This window comes from Procambarus clarkii, chromosome 74, assembly GCF_040958095.1.
Source record: "Procambarus clarkii isolate CNS0578487 chromosome 74, FALCON_Pclarkii_2.0, whole genome shotgun sequence".
NCBI lineage: Eukaryota > Metazoa > Arthropoda > Malacostraca > Decapoda > Cambaridae > Procambarus > Procambarus clarkii.
The window spans coordinates 11,708,009-11,728,691 of NC_091223.1; the positions used below are offsets into that span (position 1 = coordinate 11,708,009).

The window sequence follows — 20,683 nt, forward strand, 5'->3', positions numbered from 1 at the left end:
AGCGTCTTAAAAAGTATCATAATCGGAATAACATCTCTAGTGTAAAAGGTTCTTATTATCCAACCTGCAATTTTTCTTGCAGATGTGACGGCTAATTTATTATGTTCTTTAAAGTTAAAGGTCTTCCGACATGAGTACACCCAAATCCTTTACATTGCCTTTTCGTTCTATGTTCGTTCTGTTATGATTTGACTGCGTTTTGTACGTGGGTTACCGCTTTTATATTTTCATTTTTTCCAATATAGCGCATGAGCTAGAACATATCTTTGTTAAACACCATATTATTTTCTGTAGCCCATAGAAAGCCCTGGTTTACATCTAATTGTAGGTTCGCCTGTTCCTCTATGTTGTGTACTCTCATTAAAATCCTAGTGTCAACTGCAAAGGATGATACAGTACTATAGATTATGTCCTTGTTTATGTAAAATATGAGAATGAAAAAAAGTACTGGAGAAAGCACAGTACCCTGAGGAACTGAGCTCTTCACGGTTGATGAACCGGATATTATTTTGTTGACTATTACACATTGGGTTCTGTTAGTCAGGAAATTATAGATTCATCTGCCTTTTTTCCGGTAATTCCTTTTGAAGAAATTAGGCACCTAGCTTATAAAAATTGATGAAGGTCAGTTTTCCAATTAACGTTGACTACAAGTTTAATAAAACAAAATAGAAATCCATATTAGCGATACATTTCAGATTTTGCTGCTCGTATTTCCCCAGGAATCTTAATCTTCCTGAGGGAAAATATGGAGTAGCGGGACGCGGTAAAGAAATGTTTGGCCAATAAATTCCTGGAGGAGCGCCAGTTTTATACCTACCCAGAATAGTAGTGTCATTAGTCAAGTCTCAGGGTCAGTCAATGTCTCGTATCTGTAAACACCTGGACATATATGAATGAATTTTGAATAAGTTATCGAATAAATAAATGTAAGAACAAGTAAACTAGTTAATGAACGAATGTGAAAATGAAAGGAGAAAGAATAGGGAGGCGAGATGGAAAGGGAGAGGGATTGTCTAAGACTGAAGTTACAGAATTGTGAAAAGTGTTGGCGAAAACTTGGGTTAATGTTTTATCAATATGTTCTGGATATTAAAGATTAGCCCCAATTTAATATTATTTAATCCACTTTCAATAACCGAAGAACTACAAAGGAAAGTTTTCTATCCATAACACAAGACAGAGATTTTCTTACAAACGTATGCTGGGCCTTCAAACATATAAATATTAATTTTGCATTTAAAAATTCGATTACGGTTAAAAATTTAATACTGAAGCACTCACAAGTTTCTAATAACGGATTTGTTAAAAAAAATTCTTGTAGAAGCAGAGATACACCGGAGAACAGGAAAGAATTTGGAAAAGGGGATTTAATATCATATTTATCGCATCTGAATAGGTCAAACTCGTATACATGAGTGATTACGAAGCTCCAGTTGGATGACTACATTTTAAAAAGTGGTTTCTTGCAAATAATTCATAGCCTGACACGCATTGCAATCAAGTTGCATGCATTTTTAGTGATATAATTTAGGGTTAAATTTTAAATGTTATTACATATACTAATTTATTGTTTTAAAATTACAGGAACACTTGAAATATTGACTTGTGCAGTTTATCATTCATTACTTTGTGATCAAGTACTTGCGTTTGGAGTCACGTCCCATTATAAGGACAACTCGCCAATGTAAATATTGACCTGGCCTTCTAATCTGTAGTCCATTCATATTTTCTATACATAATATTTCCCAGTACGTCTTTCATGATGAGTTGAAGAACACAAACGTCCAAGACTTGTGCTTTTCATTTCCATGTATCTTTTGTATTTTATTTCTCACGTTCTCTCTCTCTCTCTCTCTCACTTTCTCTTTTCCGCTGTTCCTGTCCTTCTCTCTCTCCTATAAAAACACTATAAGAACAGCTCACAAATAGTATATAAACTATGATCATCAGACATTAACACAAAATCCAAAAAAATCCTAGTATGTAAGTATGATGAACGTGTCATTAAACTTTATAAGATAAGATAAACTTACTGATTAGATTTTGTATTTTGGTATGATCAATAAATGTTTTATGGGACAGCCAAAAAAATGTAGTAAAGCTATTTCAGATTCAAGTAAAAATGACAGTGTGTTGTCGTTGGGGGTCACTATGGCACAGTGTCATGTGGCACCCACTCCCTCCCCCCCTCTTCTCCTCGGCCTCTCCCCTTCTTCTCTCACTTTCTTCCCCTCTTCACCCTAATTCCCTCACTTCCCGCCTTTCCTACCAATCCCCTTCTCCCCATCTTTCCCTCTTCAAATAATTGAATAATAAATGTTAATTATGCCTAGAAGAGAATAATGAAATTATTATAAATTATTTGTGTTATTATTGTTATTATTATTATTGCAGTGTTCAGCAGAGTTCAACATGAAGACAGCCGAGTTCTTTTAAGGACACTAAAAGCAGAGTTCAACTTGGACACTTATAGCAGAGTTCATTAAGAACACGTACGGTAGAATTCAACAAGAACACTTACAGCAGTGTTCAAAATGAAGCATTAAAGCAGAGTTCAACAAGAACACTTACAGCAGAGTTCAGCATGGACAGTTACCTTAAAATCACTGCACTTCCTCCGAATATGAATTGGTGGATTCGTTAGAGAATCATATATATTATGAAATGTTCTGGTCAACTTGTGTCAGCCTTGCTTCATTCATCAGAGTGAAGTTTGACAAGGTATTTGAAAATGAATGAAAATGACTGATGTTATCAAGGTTTCTTTCCATCTAGGATCGATGCTCTCTTGGGAGATGCAGCGGCAGTAGCTGGCGGGCGTAGGACAGCAGCATCCACTCTCTTCGACAGTTATATCAGAGTAGGTGGTGCAAGCGTCCCATTGATGGTGAAAATATGCGTTACTCTCTATCTTTCCTAAGTATTTTGGAAGGAAACGTCTGTTTAATACTGTTTACACCATTTAAAAGGAATGGGGCACTGCTTTTGAGTGGAGCGTATCGTACCGCCCTCTGGCTCCCGTAAAGCCAGGCGTGACCCAAGTTCCACTCTGGCCTCAGTTGTCGCTTGGGAGTCGGTGAGGTAGAGTAAGCTGGCTTTCTTTTTCCCTCATAGTGCAATGACTCGCCCATCTCCCCTGCTAAAGGGGGACAGAAAGTCGGCAAGGAACTATGTCAGTACCTCCATCGACACATCGGGAGAGAAAATCGGCAACATTGGGCCTTCCGTCGTTCGTTAATTTAGAAAATTCATAGTACAATACATCTTTAATAATGGAACCCAAATGTGAATAAGAAGAGAACCAAACAGATTATACGAATGTCACTGTGTCCTGAGAATGATTTACACTCGAATAAGTAATCAAAGCCTGAAATTTTGTTTGTTAACAATTTGAAAAAAGTGGGGTTTGAACAGATTATCAGTCAGAAAATATGAAGAGGATCATTTGGCAGGATCTGAGGGGCCGTAGTGGTCCCATGTGGTAGACCGCTCCCCCCTACCTTCCCCCCCCCCCCCCCCCAACACCACCCACCACCTCCCCTTGCTCTTTCTCCTCGCCCTCCAGGGGAAAAAATCGAACCCCCCTGTGTTTGTCTGCCTCTCAGGACTCTGGGGAGCATCAGCGCCAGCAGGCGAGGTAAGCACACAGCATCTCTGAATTTTGCACTTCATTGTTTGTTGAACTGTTTACAATTTTTACTACTAGTGATATTAATAATAATAATATTATTATTAATACTATTATTGTTGCTATTTTCATTTGGTTCTATTAATGTAATAATATTATTAGTATATATTTTAGGTAATTCTACTTTTATATTAATATCATTTGTAATTTTATATATTATAATATGTTTACAAATATAATTAATGTTTGCAAAATTCATTACTGATAATATTTATATATTCAATTAGAAACTGAAGATGGGTTGCAACAGAAGGATGCTTTTATGAAGTTAATTACGTAATAATAATTGTGACGCTGGAAACAATAATTATGGTAATGAAAATATTAAATATATTTATAATGAAACGAAAAAAATAGTTTTTGTCCTCTTATAATTACCTTTTTTTTCTAAAGGGAAATATTGTCGCAGGCGGCCATGTTGCTTGCAGGATAGTCGCAGGCGGCCATGTTGCTTGCCGGATAGTCGCAGGCGGCCATGTTGCTTGCCGGATAGTCGCAGGCGGCCATGCTGCTTGCCGGATAGTCGCAGGCGGCCATGCTGCTTGCCGGATAGTCCCAGGGTCTCTCGCTACTTGCAGGATAGTCCCAGGTTGCTTTGTTACTTGTAGGATAGTCCCAGGGTGCCTTGTTGCTTGCAGGATAGTACCATGTTGCCTTGTTGCTTGCAGGATAGTAAGAGGCGACCTCGTTCCTTGCGGGATAGTCACAGACGTCATCGTCGCTCTTAACCTACTAGCTGTATACAGCTCCAGGCCTGACCCATGTTTGGTGTTAATACTTCTCATAATTCTTTGTTGGGATATACTAGGCAGCTAGGCTCTCTCGTCAATACAAGAGCGTGGATTACGACAATTTCCATGAAGACAGCTTACGGCTCTGGGAGAGGTCTTAGCATACCTGGTACTCATAAAACATGTCTTCCGGTACATTTGAGGCGATTATTAAGTAATATTTGGGTCAGTCAGCACGTAACGTTAGCAAGAGACGGATATTGATATCGGGCACGCACAGGGCACCTCAAAGGTTATAATACACTGATTTCAATGTTTTGAAGAGGCTCGCCATAAAGCAATCGTGTTTTGGAGTACTGGTCAATTGATATCACTCACTCACTCACACACACACACACACACCATGGAGGTAATTATTTCGTTATCGAAGCCCATAAGAGGTGATTACGAAATCCAAGCACCATAAAAGGGAGTAGCTGAGAGATCTAAGCACCATGGGAGAGGATGACAGAGGTCCAAGCACCATGGGAGGGGGTGACTGCGAGGTTCAAGCACCATGGGAGGGGGTGACTGCGAGGTTCAAGCACCATGGGAGGGGGTGACTGCGAGGTCCAAGCACCATGGGAGGGGTGACTGCGAGGTCCAAGCACCGTGGTAGGGGGTGACTGCGAGGTCCAAGCACCATGGGAGGGGTGACTGCGAGATCCAAGCACCATGGGAGGGGGTGACTGCGAGATCCAAGCACCATGGGAGGGGGTGACCGAGATCCAAGCACCATGGGAGGGGGGTGACTGAGAGGTCCAAGCACCATGAGAGGGGGTGACTGCGAGGTCCAAGCACCATGAGAGGGGGTGACTGCGAGGTCCAAGCACCATGAGAGGGGTGACTGCGAGATCCAAGCACCATGGGAGGGGGTGACTGCGAGGTCCAAGCACCATGAGAGGGGTGACTGCGAGATCCAAGCACCATGGGAGGGGTGACTGCAAGGTGCAAGCATCATGGGTCCACAGTTTGTCTAATAAGAATAAGTGAACATTGTGTCCAGCGTGGCGTGGGCTCCACTTTTCACCGTAACTCTCTTCACATTAGCGTCAGGTGTGTGTGGCTTCATCACGCCCCCGGGGATATATAGTGTGCGAGGCGGCCTTGTAACAACCAGCCTGGCACCATCAACACCACTGAGATCAGCAAAATAGCAGCAGCAGCGGTAGTAACATCATTCCTCCGACCTGCACTGGAAGGAACCCAATAAACACCATCAATGACACCCATCAGTACTGAAACAAAACCGCACTTACACGGGCAACAATAAAGTCACAGGCACAACACTGCTTAGCTTCACTACGAGCATGATCAAAAGGAGCATTATAAAAACAGTAATGCCAAAAGCAGCAGTTACAAAAACAGCATTATCATTAAAAATAATAACAAGAGCAGCTGTCATGCGAGTGGCAACGCCAACCACTTTCATTCGTCGGGAGAGTCATGCTTCTTGCAGGGTTGGCGTTCGATTCTTGATTATCAAAGTGACTATACACTATTCCTTCACTCTGTCCTTTCATCCCAGCCATTTATCGTCATATCCCAGTCAATTGCCCTCGTTTACCAGCCACGTGTCCTCATATCCCAGTCAATTGTCCTCATATCCCAGTTAATTGTCCTCCTCTAATAGCTCGATTCTGCAGATACAAGTATTAAGTGCAAATACAAGTGAACACACACACACATACACAGTTGATCTACTAGTTGATTGACAGTTGAGAGGCGCGACAAAAAGAGCCTAAGCTTAACCCCCGCAAATACAACTAGGTGAGTGCAACTAGGTGAGCACACGCACACACCCACCAGCAAGCACAATTAGCCGAGTACACATACACATATGAAGACCAAAGCTCTACAGTTCTGATGAAGGATGAGTAGCTGAGAAGATGGACGCTCAACAGTATGTGAGAGCTTGGACAATTCGTTACTAAAGTTGGGTAAGTCCGAAGATGGATGAGTTTACGCATCGTGATCTGGGAGACGAGAAAGAGAACTTTTGGGAGAAAACTAGTTATTGTTTCCTCTTTAAAAACTAATTACCAAGCTGAATCGAATGACACGGTTCAGTCCGTCCTCATAAACAAAGACCAAAGTCTATTCCATGCACCCGCCAAACCCCCTGTTTATAAATGAAAAACAGTTTACACAACGCGCCCTCGACTCAAGTCCATTACATCCAGCGGTCGACCCCACAGACGCATTCATGAATTTTAACATGCTGTTCATTCAAAACATGAATTTTCGATAATATAAATTAATATTATAATATATTAATATATTGTGCATATATAGGCATAGGTCAGGTTAGGAAAGGTGTTTAGGTTCTATTGGCGATTATTTGTATTTGTAGTACGTGGGTAAAGAATTTACAACCTTGTGGTTCGAACAAAATTCGTCAGTGAAGCACTTGTTCCGGAAATGTTCGAACGAAATCAGTTGTGAGTCGTGTGTAAACGTTTTTCATTCATAAACAGGGAGTTTGGCGGGTGTATGGAATCACTTTTGGGTCTTTGTTTGGAGAACGGGCTAATTACACGCGACTCACAACTGATGACATCCAAACACTTCCGGAACAAGTGCTTCGCTCACGTCCTCTGTTCGAACCACAACGCTGTAAATGATTCACCCACAAATTTCAAATACAAATACTCGCCAAAAGAACCTAAACACCTACAATACGCCTAACTTTAGTAAATAGTAATTAATATGAGAACAAACCCATTTTTAATATATAGTATGATAAAACTGATGAATGCATCTAGGAAGGACGGCCGCTGCGAGGACGGGTTGTGTGAATAACATGAATAGCCCAGCCCGTAAGAGGGATTACAAAGTTTGATTGATTAAGATCAACCAAGAGGTGGCACGGGTATGAATAGCCCGTAAGATTACAAAGATTGATTGATGAAGATTAAGCCACCCAAAAGGTGGCACGGGCATGAATAGCCCGTAAGCGGTGGCCCTTTTGAGCCATTACCAGTATCAAGAGCTGATACTGGAGATCTGTGGAGGTGCGACTGCACCCTGCGTGACGGGAGATGTCTCCCGTAAGATTACAAAGATTGATTGATTGATGAAGATTAAGCCACCCAAGAGGTGGCACGGGCATGAATAGCCCGTAAGTGGTGGCCCTTTCGAGCCATTACCAGTATCAAAAGATGATACTAGAGATCTGTGGAGGCGCAACTGCACCCTGCGTGACGGGAGATGTCTCCTGGACCAAATGGTGTTTCTGTCAAACACGATGATGATGATTGATGAAGATGAAGCCACCCAAAAAGGTGGCACGGGCATGAATAGCCCGTAAGTGGTGGCCCTTTTGAGCCATTACCAGTATCAAGAGCTGATACTGGAGATCTGTGGAGGCGCGACTGCACCCTGCGTGACGGGAGATGTCTCCCTTGTGAATGTGTTAAGATGAAGATGAAGCCACCCAAAAGGTGGCACGGGCATGAATAGCTCGTAAGTGGTGGCCCTTTTGAGCCATTACCAGTATCAAGAGCTGATACTGGAGATCTGTGGAGGCGCGACTGCACCCTGCGTGACGGGAGATGTCTCCCGGACCAAGTGGTGACCAGATGGTGGGAAGATTACAAAGATGATTGATTGATAAAGATTAAGCCACCCAAGAGGTGGCACGGGCATGAATAGCCCGTAAAGATTACAAAGAGTCTTGCTGCTTTAAATATACCCGAGGATGAGGTGAAGGTGAAGCACTTCATTTATTTCATCACTTCACCTCAACTTCATGTCTACTTCTAGACACTTCAAGTCTATTTCATCTTGTCAGTCTCCTGTCTGCATGACGTCTGGGGCAATATGTTGTATGTTCCGTCGTGTTCTGGATATTTGAAGTTCTGGAAAGTTGAGGCTAATTGGCTATTGATAAATGGCTTGGTTTGCTTGATGTATAAAGCCTTGCCGATGTCCAGTCATCTTTGTGGCTGAACCTGTCGTTTTTTGGGTGTTGCTTTTGAGGAAATCTCTGGTGATGGTCTGGTTATGTTTAGGAGCTGTATGTTCCTTAATAGGGCCTTAATGCAGCTTGTGCAATATTAGGCGCCTTGAAAGGGATGTTGTTGTCTTGCCTATATATTGAATTCGTTGGGGCTGACGGTCTCCAAGTGGGGATGTAAAGGCATAGACAACATTCGTCTCTTTCATGGGGTTTTAATTGGTGTCAGGCGAGTTCTTCGTCATTAAGTTGGCAGTCGTCTTGCTCTTATAGTACATATTTAATTCAATCTTTAGGTTGGTGTCAGGAGGGGTCACATCTCTATCAATAATATTTTGCAGGACTCTCTTTTCTGTTTTATGGGCCGAGGCACATACAGGCCCATATAGGATATACACGTCAGTGTATTTTCAGGCACAAATTGTAAATATATCTATCCTACAGGCACAAATAGTAAATACACGTGTGTGCGCTCATACACGCCAACCCGCTTGCTTGCGTTCACATACATCTACATACGCGTTCGCGTTCACACACACCTACCTGAGTGCGCGCGCTCACGTACATTTACACACCAACTCTCACGTTTACAACTGGACATGCAATCGGTACAGAAACAATTACTTTTTCTCTTGGTGTTCGTTTTTACAGATTTTTAGTAACATTTTACCATTCTTAATCCCCCACAGGTGTCAAGAAGGGAATATTGAGATCAGCATAAGCCACCACTATAAACTACCATTTTCAACGCGCAGAAAAACAAAAATCCTCAACTCATTTCACCACAAAAATTACTCCCAGCAACACTGTTTTCGTGTCCGACCATGGAGTAAGGACGCGACCACCAATGTTCAGGTAACTTCAGCAAAATTGTTCACTGTTCAGTTGGAAACATGGGTGTTGGGGGGGGGGGGGGAAGAGCCACCACGCGTAATGGTTCGCGGTGGATCTACAAGGCTCCACTTCCCAGTGAATGGCCCATCTTCTTGCTTCTCATCAGTTATTGAGCTGTACATGCACAACTGTTTTCACTTGAGGTTCAGATGTAGAGTGCCGTCCTTATTAACACATTTGCGTGAAGATTGAAATATTTGTGATTATTAATATTTAACCCATTACCTTTCATCCTTTTCTACCCCTTCACCCCTTCCCATCCCCTCACCCATTATCCCATCCCATCCCCTCACATTTTACCCCTTCTGATCCCTCTCACCCTCTATCCCTTCTCATTCCCTTACCCTTTATCAACCTACTATTTAAATAAAAACACAAAATTTGACTAACCAGTAACGTTCCTGCAACGGCAGGGGAGAAAATTTGTGTCGACTGTAATTAGTGTCTTGAAACAATCAAACTATTTCTCTCCTCAACCACTTGAAGGACACCGTGTGTCCTTCAAGTGGTTGTTCGCTGAAATTCACATAAGTTACAATTTGTATCATTGCAAGCCCTGACTAAGAACAAATATGGTATATGTTAGATGTTGTGATAGAAGTGTGTGTGTGTGTGTGTGTGTGTGTGTGTGTGTGTGTGTGTGTGTGTGTGTGTGTGTGTGTGTGTGTGTGTGTGTGTGTGTGTGTGTGTGTGTGTGCGCGCGCGCGCGCGCCCGCCCTATATGTGTATATATATGTGGTCGGGTGTGTGCGCGGGGGCCTGCGTGCGCGGGCGCCTGAATGTAGGTAGGGACACAAGCACCTGATATATTGGTTGTGGAATTGATGACAGTTCACCGTTGACATACATTGCGCACCAACGGAGAGTTTCAAAACATCAATTTTCGTTAACTAAATGAGGGCTTTAAATCTTTTTCATTGCCCTGGTCCGTTCAAAACATATTGGTGTTTTGCTTACATTTGTATTTTACCTGTGGTGCTGTTTTTTTTTTTAAATTGGTATGATATAATTGTTTTTATAATATAATAATGAATTGCTTTTTATTCTCCTTCTCGTGATTTCATTATTTTTTCCCATTAATTATTTTGAGATTCATTATTTGGTCTTAGAAATATATAGACAAAATAAATCAATATTTATCAAAATTAAAGTTTAAGGGAAATCTGGGTGTTAGACAAGTTAGAAAGTTAGTTAGAAATCTAGGTGTTAGACAAGACGTCCCGGTTACCTGAAAGATTATTAGAAATGTCAACTTTTGATACCAGATTGGGTTGTATGTGAAGGAAATAAAAAAAAAATGTGTTTAGCTTGAGAGAGCGCGTGGCGGCTGAGAATGTTTCATGTGTGATCTGCAGCGACCTGGGAACACACGTTACAAACACTCCCATTACGACTTCCAGTCACGAACGTATTAACCTGTTTGGGTCGCCTGGTCGGGAAAGTTTTGGCATGTGTGGGAGAACGAACGTTCATGAAGTGTCAATCACTCACTAACGATTGTCATGCATGTGTCACCAACGAATGTCTAAAATGCACGTATCACTTATGAACATTTATAAAGGCTGTCTGTTGCAATTGTGAGTCGGAGCCGCTGAAAGCTTCATAGAGCCGTTAACGAGCTTGCAATTAAGCTGTCACATTGCATCATCGCTGCCACCACTCTAGTCAACTGGAGATGCTCTATGTGCAATTAGTTCTAACGATTTAACATGCGTCAAAATTGAAGTGCTTTTTGAATAAACAAAAGCCTTCCTTCCCACCGGCCTATCCCAAATCCTTATCCTGACCCCTTCCAAGTGCTATACAGTCGTAATGCCTTGGCGCTTTCTCCTCATAATCCCCCCCCCCCTCTTCACCTTACCAAATAGGCCGATTTTCATTAGTTCGAGAAAGCGTCAGTATTACGATACTTTCAACGAAGTGATCGAATAACGCCAAAATCGTCGTGCACTTAGTGTGAAAAGTGGCTAATACGTGCGCGTTGTCTCTGGCCTCATAACTCATGATTTATAATTAATAATTTGCACATAATACGTTGAGATATTCTGAAAACGTCGAGTGTTGCTCGTACATCCAATCTATTATTAGTAAACTCGTGTCAATTATATAATTCAACTTTATAACTGCTTGAAATATTCTAATCAATATTTAATAAATAAATATATTTTTAAATTGGTGAAAACTAGAGTAGCATGTTCACTTCTTCTTACTCCTATCTTCTATCTCACAGACATGCTCCTGTCCCACATAATTCTTCCTCTCACTATTTTATCCTGCCTCTTCGCCTTTCCCTCCCTGCACATTCTATCCCTTCCTCCCCTCCCACACACCTTCTCTTCCTCCCTCTGAACTTTAATCCCTCCCTTTCACGTCATCTCCCTCTCTACTTTCACATACACACAAGCACTCCCTCCCTCACTAAACACACACACACACAAACACCACTCACTCATAGAATTAATACACGAGTTCCCCCAAGTTTTGCGAAATAAATGGAATCATCTTCCCTGTCTCCCACTGCTCTTCACCCTCATTTTTATCATCACTAAAAATCCCCTCCTCTCTCATTTGTTTCATCCCCTCTGTTTTCCTATTCTCTCTTCACGCTTCTTTCCTTCCCTATTCTATTCTCCATTTCTCAACTTCTGTCCTCATGATGCTTCTACCATCTCTGTGTGACCAGGTGGGTGGTGTGACCAGGTGGGTGGTGTGACCAGGTGGGTGGTGTGTCCAGGTGGGTGGTGTGTCCAGGTGGGTGGTGTGTCCAGGTGGGTGGTGTGTCCAGGTGGGTGGTGTGTCCAGGTGGGTGGTGTGTCCAGGTGGGTGGTGTGTCCAGGTGGGTGGTGTGACCAGGTGGGTGGTGTGACCAGGTGGGTGGTGTGACCAGGTGGGTGGTGTGACCAGGTGGGTGGTGTGTCCAGGTGGGTGGTGTGTCCAGGTGGGTGGTGTGTCCAGGTGGGTGGTGTGTCCAGGTGGGTGGTGTGTCCAGGTGGGTGGTGTGTCCAGGTGGGTGGTGTGTCCAGGTGGGTGGTGTGACCAGGTGGGTGGTGTGACCAGGTGGGTGGTGTGTCCAGGTGGGTGGTGTGTCCAGGTGGGTGGTGTGTCCAGGTGGATAGTGTGTCCAGGTGGATAGTGTGTCCAGGTGGGTGGTGTGACCAGGTGGGTGGTGTGACCAGGTGGGTGGTGTGACCAGGTGGGTGGTGTGACCAGGTGGGTGGTGTGTCCAGGTGGGTGGTGTGTCCAGGTGGGTGGTGTGTCCAGGTGGGTGGTGTGTCCAGGTGGGTGGTGTGACCAGGTGGATAGTGTGACCAGGTGGGTGGTGTGACCAGGTGGGTGGTGTGACCAGGTGGGTGGTGTGACCAGGTGGATAGTGTGTCCAGGTGGGTGGTGTGACCAGGTGGATAGTGTGACCAGGTGGGTGGTGTGACCAGGTGGATAGTGTGTCCAGGTGGGTGGTGTGACCAGGTGGGTGGTGTGTCCAGGTGGGTGGTGTGACCAGGTGGGTGGTGTGTCCAGGTGGGTGGTGTGACCAGGTGGGTGGTGTGACCAGGTGGGTGGTGTGTCCAGGTGGGTGGTGTGACCAGGTGGGTGGTGTGACCAGGTGGGTGGTGTGACCAGGTGGGTGGTGTGACCAGGTGGGTGGTGTGACCAGGTGGGTGGTGTGACCAGGTGGATAGTGTGTCCAGGTGGATAGTGTGTCCTGGTGGGTGGTGTGTCCAGGTGGGTGGTGTGTCCAGGTGGGTGGTGTGACCAGGTGGATAGTGTGTCCAGGTGGGTGGTGTGTCCAGGTGGGTGGTGTGACCAGGTGGATAGTGTGTCCAGGTGGATAGTGTGTCCAGGTGGGTGGTGTGACCAGGTGGATAGTGTGTCCAGGTGGGTGGTGTGACCAGGTGGATAGTGTGTCCAGGTGGGTGGTGTGTCCAGGTGGGTGGTGTGACCAGGTGGATAGTGTGTCCAGGTGGATAGTGTGTCCTGGTGGGTGGTGTGTCCAGGTGGGTGGTGTGTCCAGGTGGGTGGTGTGACCAGGTGGATAGTGTGTCCAGGTGGGTGGTGTGTCCAGGTGGGTGGTGTGACCAGGTGGATAGTGTGTCCAGGTGGGTGGTGTGACCAGGTGGATAGTGTGTCCAGGTGGGTGGTGTGACCAGGTGGATAGTGTGTCCAGGTGGGTGGTGTGTCCAGGTGGGTGGTGTGACCAGGTGGGTGGTGTGACCAGGTGGGTGGTGTGACCAGGTGGATAGTGTGTCCAGGTGGGTGGTGTGACCAGGTGGATAGTGTGTCCAGGTGGGTGGTGACCAGGTGGATAGTGTGTCCAGGTGGGTGGTGTGACCAGGTGGATAGTGTGTCCAGGTGGGTGGTGTGTCCAGGTGGATAGTGTGTCCAGGTGGGTGGTGTGTCCAGGTGGGTGGTGTGTCCAGGTGGGTGGTGTGACCAGGTGGATAGTGTGTCCAGGTGGGTGGTGTGACCAGGTGGATAGTGTGTCCAGGTGGGTGGTGTGTCCAGGTGGGTGGTGTGTCCAGGTGGGTGGTGTGTCCAGGTGGGTGGTGTGTCCAGGTGGGTGGTGTGACCAGGTGGGTGGTGTGACCAGGTGGGTGGTGTGACCAGGTGGGTGGTGTGACCAGGTGGGTGGTGTGACCAGGTGGGTGGTGTGACCAGGTGGGTGGTGTGTCCAGGTGGGTGGTGTGTCCAGGTGGGTGGTGTGACCAGGTGGGTGGTGTGACCAGGTGGGTGGTGTGACCAGGTGGGTGGTGTGACCAGGTGGGTGGTGTGACCAGGTGGGTGGTGTGTCCAGGTGGGTGGTGTGTCCAGGTGGGTGGTGTGTCCAGGTGGGTGGTGTGTCCAGGTGGGTGGTGTGTCCAGGTGGGTGGTGTGTCCAGGTGGGTGGTGTGTCCAGGTGGGTGGTGTGTCCAGGTGGGTGGTGTGTCCAGGTGGGTGGTGTGTCCAGGTGGGTGGTGTGTCCAGGTGGGTGGTGTGTCCAGGTGGGTGGTGTGTCCAGGTGGGTGGTGTGTCCAGGTGGGTGGTGTGAGAGACACCAACCCACCTGATCACACCCTGTGTATTAACACAAATTATTACTTTCTTTAACCCATAAAATCCATTTAATAATGCAACCCAAGATCCGGTCTCGGTAATTAAGCAGAGTGACGATGTTTTATCTAGGGATTTGTTGCGGTGCATTGTGCTGATGGAACACTCATCAGGCGGAGAGTGCACGCGAGTGTGTATCTGTGCATGTGTCTCAATTCACTTATCTTTATTCACCAATCCGCACTTGAAAGAGTTAACCTTGAACTTCACTCATGTGAACTTCCCTCTATGCTCGAATCATTGATCTAACCCATTCGGCAAATATAATATTGGTTGGTCTTCTTATGAAATGAATTTTCTGACTCTGTTCTTCACAGACGCCGCCTTATCGAGTCGGGTCTCATACATAACATACCCAGCATATTTTCACAATCATCATCCTCAACATGATTTCATTCAACATGCCAAACGTGAACTTTAGTCTTGGCTTTGTTCCTGTTGAATCTTACCTTTCTCGGTACACAGTTAAATGTTTTAGCTTTTTCATAAACGTCATCTGACTTAGCTTTATCCCCTCTAGATTCTCTTCTACATCTTTCTTTTTTGTTCTCTACCTCACTTCTTTCTTATCCACATAAGTTTTACTGCAGTTTCCTTTATTCCTTTTAAGTCGATCTTATGGTTTATTTCTTTCCTTCTCGCCTCTCACCTTACGTTATATATTAATTTTGCCCTTTACACTTTCCTTACAGGACTTCATTTACTCTATATACCAGTATTACTGTCATCAATATAACTATCTTCCCCTACTCACCATTTTCTTCATTGTAACACACAAAATCATTTCATCCTTGTGAGTAAATTATAATTTTTGTTATGCACATACTTAGTTACATCTGCATTTGTGTAGTTCTCCTAACCATATGAGGGGGAGTACAGTGTCAAGAACTAGCTACGTGATCCTAAAAATCCCTATCACGCAGAATGAATAATTATACAGTCATGTGATCAGTAGTCTGCATTAGCAAACTCTAGGTGCATTATGAGGATATCATAAAGAACATTAGAGTGAATAAGGTAACGGTGATACTGAAAAGTCCGCATCTCGCATGATGGTTAGTCATACAGGGCCATGTGTCCAGTAGTAGTGTTTACTGGTAAATTTTGGGTGCATTATGAGGATATCCTCAAAAAACAGAAAAAAGGTAATAAAGTAATTGACAAACTCCAAGTACCTCATGCCAACGGGTCTGAATGGTCTAATAACTTGGCATTCAGTGATGTAGAGTGAGATCATGAACCTGTTCCTGCTCTCAGAGTTTGTACCTGGAGTGCTCACGATTGTGAGATCCGTTACCTGTAGTCACCTGTCATAAGTAACGAAGGCCCAACCTGATTAAGGTTGGGCCTTCGTTACAGAACCACTGTGTCGCACAGACTAGTGGACGTTTTGTGCTGCCAAAAACATAGGTTTCGGATTTGAACAAACAATAGCTTTTTATTCTGGTGTTTTGAGGCCTTTGCGAGTCAGTAATTTCTCTCCGATTGGACTTTCACTCAAGTGCTGTTAACTCTACGGAAAACATCCCTATTTAATTTTATACTTCATGAAAATTGCACGTAGGATTACGGGTACATGCTAATATTCTTATAAAATTTAACTTAGGCCTACCTCGACCAGCATATGTCCGTCCCATACCCCCGGACCACTCACTTGCAAGTTTGGGTGAGACTAGCCCCAAACCACTGGCCTCCAACTTTGGACAGACAAGAGTTATATTTTATAGTTTATGTTATTAATATTATATTTATATGTTGCATTACCCATGGCTCTAATCTGATTTCCTCGTCTGACTCCATCTCGAGACCTGTAACTATATCATATCTGGCCGGTTTCATTACAATTTTGCCAATATCTAACCGGCCACTGATCTATGATGGTTAGGTTAGCCTATGATCTACTGTTCCCTTGTATGTCAACTTCAGGTAAATTTCTGATCATCATCTTGCATGTCTGTAATTAATATTTGGTAATATTCACCTCAGCCTCTCGTCAACCTCATTTCAGCCTCTAGTCAACCTCACCTCAACCTCTGGTCAACCCCAATTCAGCCTCCGGCGAGTCTGTCTGTTTACACAACACGAACTCTGTCCCAAGGGCCTCGTGACCAGAGGTAACCTTGACGGTGATGTAGTACTGGACAGTCTCCCTCTTGCCCTAATTTTCTTTGTCCATCCATCTCTCTCTCTCTCTCTCTCTCTCTCTCTCTCTCTCTCTCTCTCATACAATGTAAACGCAACTCATATCAGCAACCAAAAACATCATCAACTAATTCCTGAAAAAGAGTGGTTTGTTCTATGGTTCGAAATACTCATTTATATCTTCGAGATTGTGTTTTTATTTATATAATTACCGAGATGAGTTTGTCGGGTCAAAATTAAGATGCAAGCAATTCCTCTCTAATTTTGTCGTTCATTTAATAACATTTCCTTGACATTTCATTTAGGGGAAAAAATTGCTCTATTTTTGTGTTTGTATATATGTTTTTTTGGTGTGTGTGTGTTTACGCGCTCGCGCGATTTTACATGCTTTTTAGTTTTGTCTAACTGCTAGTATGTGTGTTCCATGAGCTTTCCTGCATTTCTGAGGACAAAGTCTCGAGAGAGTGAGAGAGGGGGGGGGGAGGGGCCTTACTGTAGCGAGCCAGCCCCGGGACAGCGTGTTATCTAGTTAGGTATGGCTAGCTTGGGTCTCTCGGAAGGGCATTTGAGTCAAACACGTACTTACGAACATATAATTTTCTATGTTTCTTACTTATTACACTTATTACAACTGAAGTATTTTAATACACAACCAATCTATAATCGAGAACAAAGTACACACAATAAAATATAGGTAACAATAATGGACATTATTTAACATATGTCGCATTAATCAGGACAAATGATTATCTTCCTTGGTAGTAAGTTATGGACTAGTCTCTGTAACTAGATCACAACATAAACCATGCAGAGAGACTGAGAAAATCACGAGGAGAAAGCTAGAAGGATATTTGGGGAGAATGAACTTTGTTACACCACCAATATAGGTTCATGGATGGTATTAATAGTATGATTAAAAATTAACCACGAAACATAGGGTGGGAAGACTGCATTTTATTAAACTTTGTAAGAATACCTTTTGACAGAGTACTAGAAAGCCTTTGACAGAGTACCCCCACAAGAGGCTGGAACATACGAGAGAGAATCAGACAGGAGTAACTGGTAGTCCAGTGGACAAGGGAGTACCTAAGTAACAGAAAACAGGGAGTTACTGTGGAAGGAGTGGATCTCAGAATATCGTGATATCACCAGCGGATTCTCAAAGGATTCCGTGCTCACAACTTTCCTGTTTCTGATATATATAAATGATCTTCCAACGAGTACAGACACTTTCCTCTCAATGCTTGCTGATGATGCTAAAATTAGGAGAAAGATTATGACAGAGGAAGACACCCTAGGCAAACCGAAGAAGAGATCCAGAAAAATGGCTACTAGAGGGGTATTATCAGGGTAAAGCGCCAAGCCATCACGGCTATGTAGCCTTTGGAAAGGGTCAGAATATGGATTTGGATGGAACGGGGAGGGGGAAGGAATGGTGCCCAATCATTTGGATGGTCGGGGATTGAATGCCGACCTGTATGAAGCGAGACTGCCGCTCAACCGTCCAGCCTCAAGTGGTTGGGCTAATAGAGCTTTTAGTCAAGTAAGTATAAAGTAGTTAAAAAAGGTGTAGGAAGCAGGAAGCCGAACACTTGGGCGATGAAATTAAGGATTTCATCTTTAAAGATCAACCGAGATGAAATCCTTTAGGAATCAAGTAGGGAGAGAGATCTGGATGGTGATATCACGTCGGACCTGTCGCCTGAAGGCCAAATCTAAAGGATATTATCAACGGCATACGCTGGGATGGGTAGCATAAGATCTGCCTTTAGAAACTTGTGTAAAGAGTCATTCAGAACTTTGCATAGCACAAATGACATACCAATGTCATGGGGTATGCGGCTCCAGCGAGGAGTCCATATCTAATCAATTACTAGACGAAGTTAAAGTTCGGTGGTATGCACCAAATTAGTCCTCAAGTTGAGAGGTATGAATTACGAGGAAATGCCGCAGGAATTAAACCTCACGTTACTGAAGACAGAGTTAAGGGGATATATGATTACCACCTACAAAATTATCAGAGAAATTCACACGGTACATAAAGACGGGTGGTACACCAACAAGTGGATACAGGTGGAATCTTAGTACCCAAATGAGCCACAGAGACATTATAAATTTTTCAGTCAGGGTAGTTACTGAACAAATGTAATGCACTAGGAAGTGGTGTGGAGCCTGACTTCTTTCACAGTTTCAACTGTAGATATGATAGAGACAAATAGGCTTAGGAGCTTGCACCCCAGTTGATTGATGGTTGAGGTGCAGGACCTAAGAGTCGAAGCTGACCCCCCCCCCCCCCGCACGCACAACTAGGCGAGTACACACACACACACACACACACACGCACGCACGCAACAAACTCCAGAGAACATCGGAGTCAGTTAATTGAACTGAGCTCAGAACTTGGCTGATCCAGAATAATGAGATGATGTATGAGAGGTAGTACTCACATAGTTGTACTTGTGGAGTTTGAGCTACGGCTCTTGGGTCCCGAATCTCAACTTGCTCGACTTGATTACAGATTTCATAGTTCATTGCAATCTGTCATATTTTTCCATTTTTTTTTATTATTATTATTTTCTACCACAGACGTGGCCACACATTTACAATGCTAACCAGAATATATACATTTTCTTCTGTCCTCCATGGACAGGGTTAGAGAAGTGTTAAACATATAGTTCAAGGGTTTATTGAACACTCAACCACAGAAGATGATTCGGTGCTTTTAAAATGCTAAGCTAAATATTTTTCCATTAAAAGCAAAGAGTTTACCCTGAACTAAACCTATTTATTGTTTATTCAGGCACTTAAAATAATAATAGTAATATAAATAACCAATGTAATCATTTAATAATACAAATACAAATGACTTTAATATCAATAATACAAATAAGGATAATAAAAGCCTGGACATAGCCAGCAGACCTCTGCGGGTTGAATGGCTACAGTTGATACTTTGACTTCCTGTAAGCCAACTGAAAAAATCATCGTTCTATGTAACCCGTTTACAACTTTTCTCATCTTTATAGAACTCCCCGAGAGCTGCGAGCGCTCTTGTTTAATTGCTTAATGGTGGGAAGGTAACGGAGGTGTTGGTGGTAGTGGTGGTGGTGGTGGTGGTGGTGATGGTGGTGGTGGTGGTGGTGGTGATGGTGGTGGTGGTGGTGGTGGTGATGCTGATGGTGGTGGTGTTGTTAGTGGTGATGCTGATGGTGGTGGTGGTAGTGGTGGTGATGTTGATGATTGCGACGATAGCGAAGATGGAGAAGTAAACTATGCTGGCGGTAGTGTTTGTGATGTTTGTGGCGGTGTGGAGAATGTTGTGGTGATGATAAGAGATGAAACGTGTCGAATCTGGAAGTAAAAATGGTGGTGATTCTTCTAGTAGTTGTTATGTTGATGTGGAGGTGTATGGTCTACTTACACACGGTGCACAGTACACGCGCTCAGTAACACACGGTGCACAGTACACGCGCTCAGTAACACACGGTGCACAGTACACGCGCTCAGTAACACACGGTGCACAGTACACGCGCTCAGTAACACACGGTGCACAGTACACGCGCTCAGTAACACACGGTGCACAGTACACGCGCTCAGTAACACACGGTGCACAGTACACGCGCTCAGTAACACACGGTGCACAGTACACGCGCTCAGTAACACACGGTGCACAGTACACGCGCTCAGTAACACACGGTGCAGAGGAAACACACACACTTCTACCTTCCTTTTGCTTGCTGTCATGTTTTACAATCTTCTGTTTTAATTTGGTGTTGTTGCCTCCCGTTTCCCTGTCTAGTTGCTGTCGTCTTTACTGTTGTCTGCCGTTATCTTTCTTGCTGTCTGCACCACCGCCCACATAATGGGTATGGGATGCATAATAAAGAAAGAAATTGAATTGCTGTTGTCTTTCAGCAATTTCAGGGACGCGAGCTAACGCTTAGAGCTTGAGCTCTGATACAGAAAATAAAAAACTACAATGAGGCTCCTTCTCAAGTCTTCGCATATATATTTCAGCCGAGATTCTAATGTGTTTTGGTCCAAAAATAAAACTATATTTTGTTTATGCATCCATTTGTTTTTTTCACTAAATAAAAAGCATTAAGAGCCTGGTGGAGGCTGAGCGCCTGAGAGATAAACACT

General features: G+C 44.0%; 2 protein-coding genes across 4 annotated transcripts in view; one reads left to right on the top strand and one right to left on the bottom strand.

Moving 5' to 3' along the window:
- The window catches only part of LOC123767310 (uncharacterized), a 270,450-nt gene that overhangs the window by 17,551 nt on the left and 232,216 nt on the right, over nucleotides 1–20,683 (bottom strand). The window lies entirely within an intron of this gene.
- LOC123767309 (glutamate-gated chloride channel) overlaps nucleotides 2,441–20,683 on the top strand; it is a 148,761-nt gene continuing 130,518 nt past the window's right edge. Inside the window, exons 1-2 of one of the 3 annotated variants that reach the window (XM_069312932.1) lie at nucleotides 2,441–3,640; nucleotides 9,109–9,274. In XM_069312932.1, the coding sequence (XP_069169033.1) occupies nucleotides 9,267–9,274 (8 nt within the window). In that variant the 5' untranslated portion in view covers nucleotides 2,441–3,640; nucleotides 9,109–9,266. The remainder of the gene's footprint in view (nucleotides 3,641–9,108; nucleotides 9,275–20,683) is intronic. The other 2 variants (XM_069312933.1, XM_045756877.2) reach the window with 2 other exon arrangements.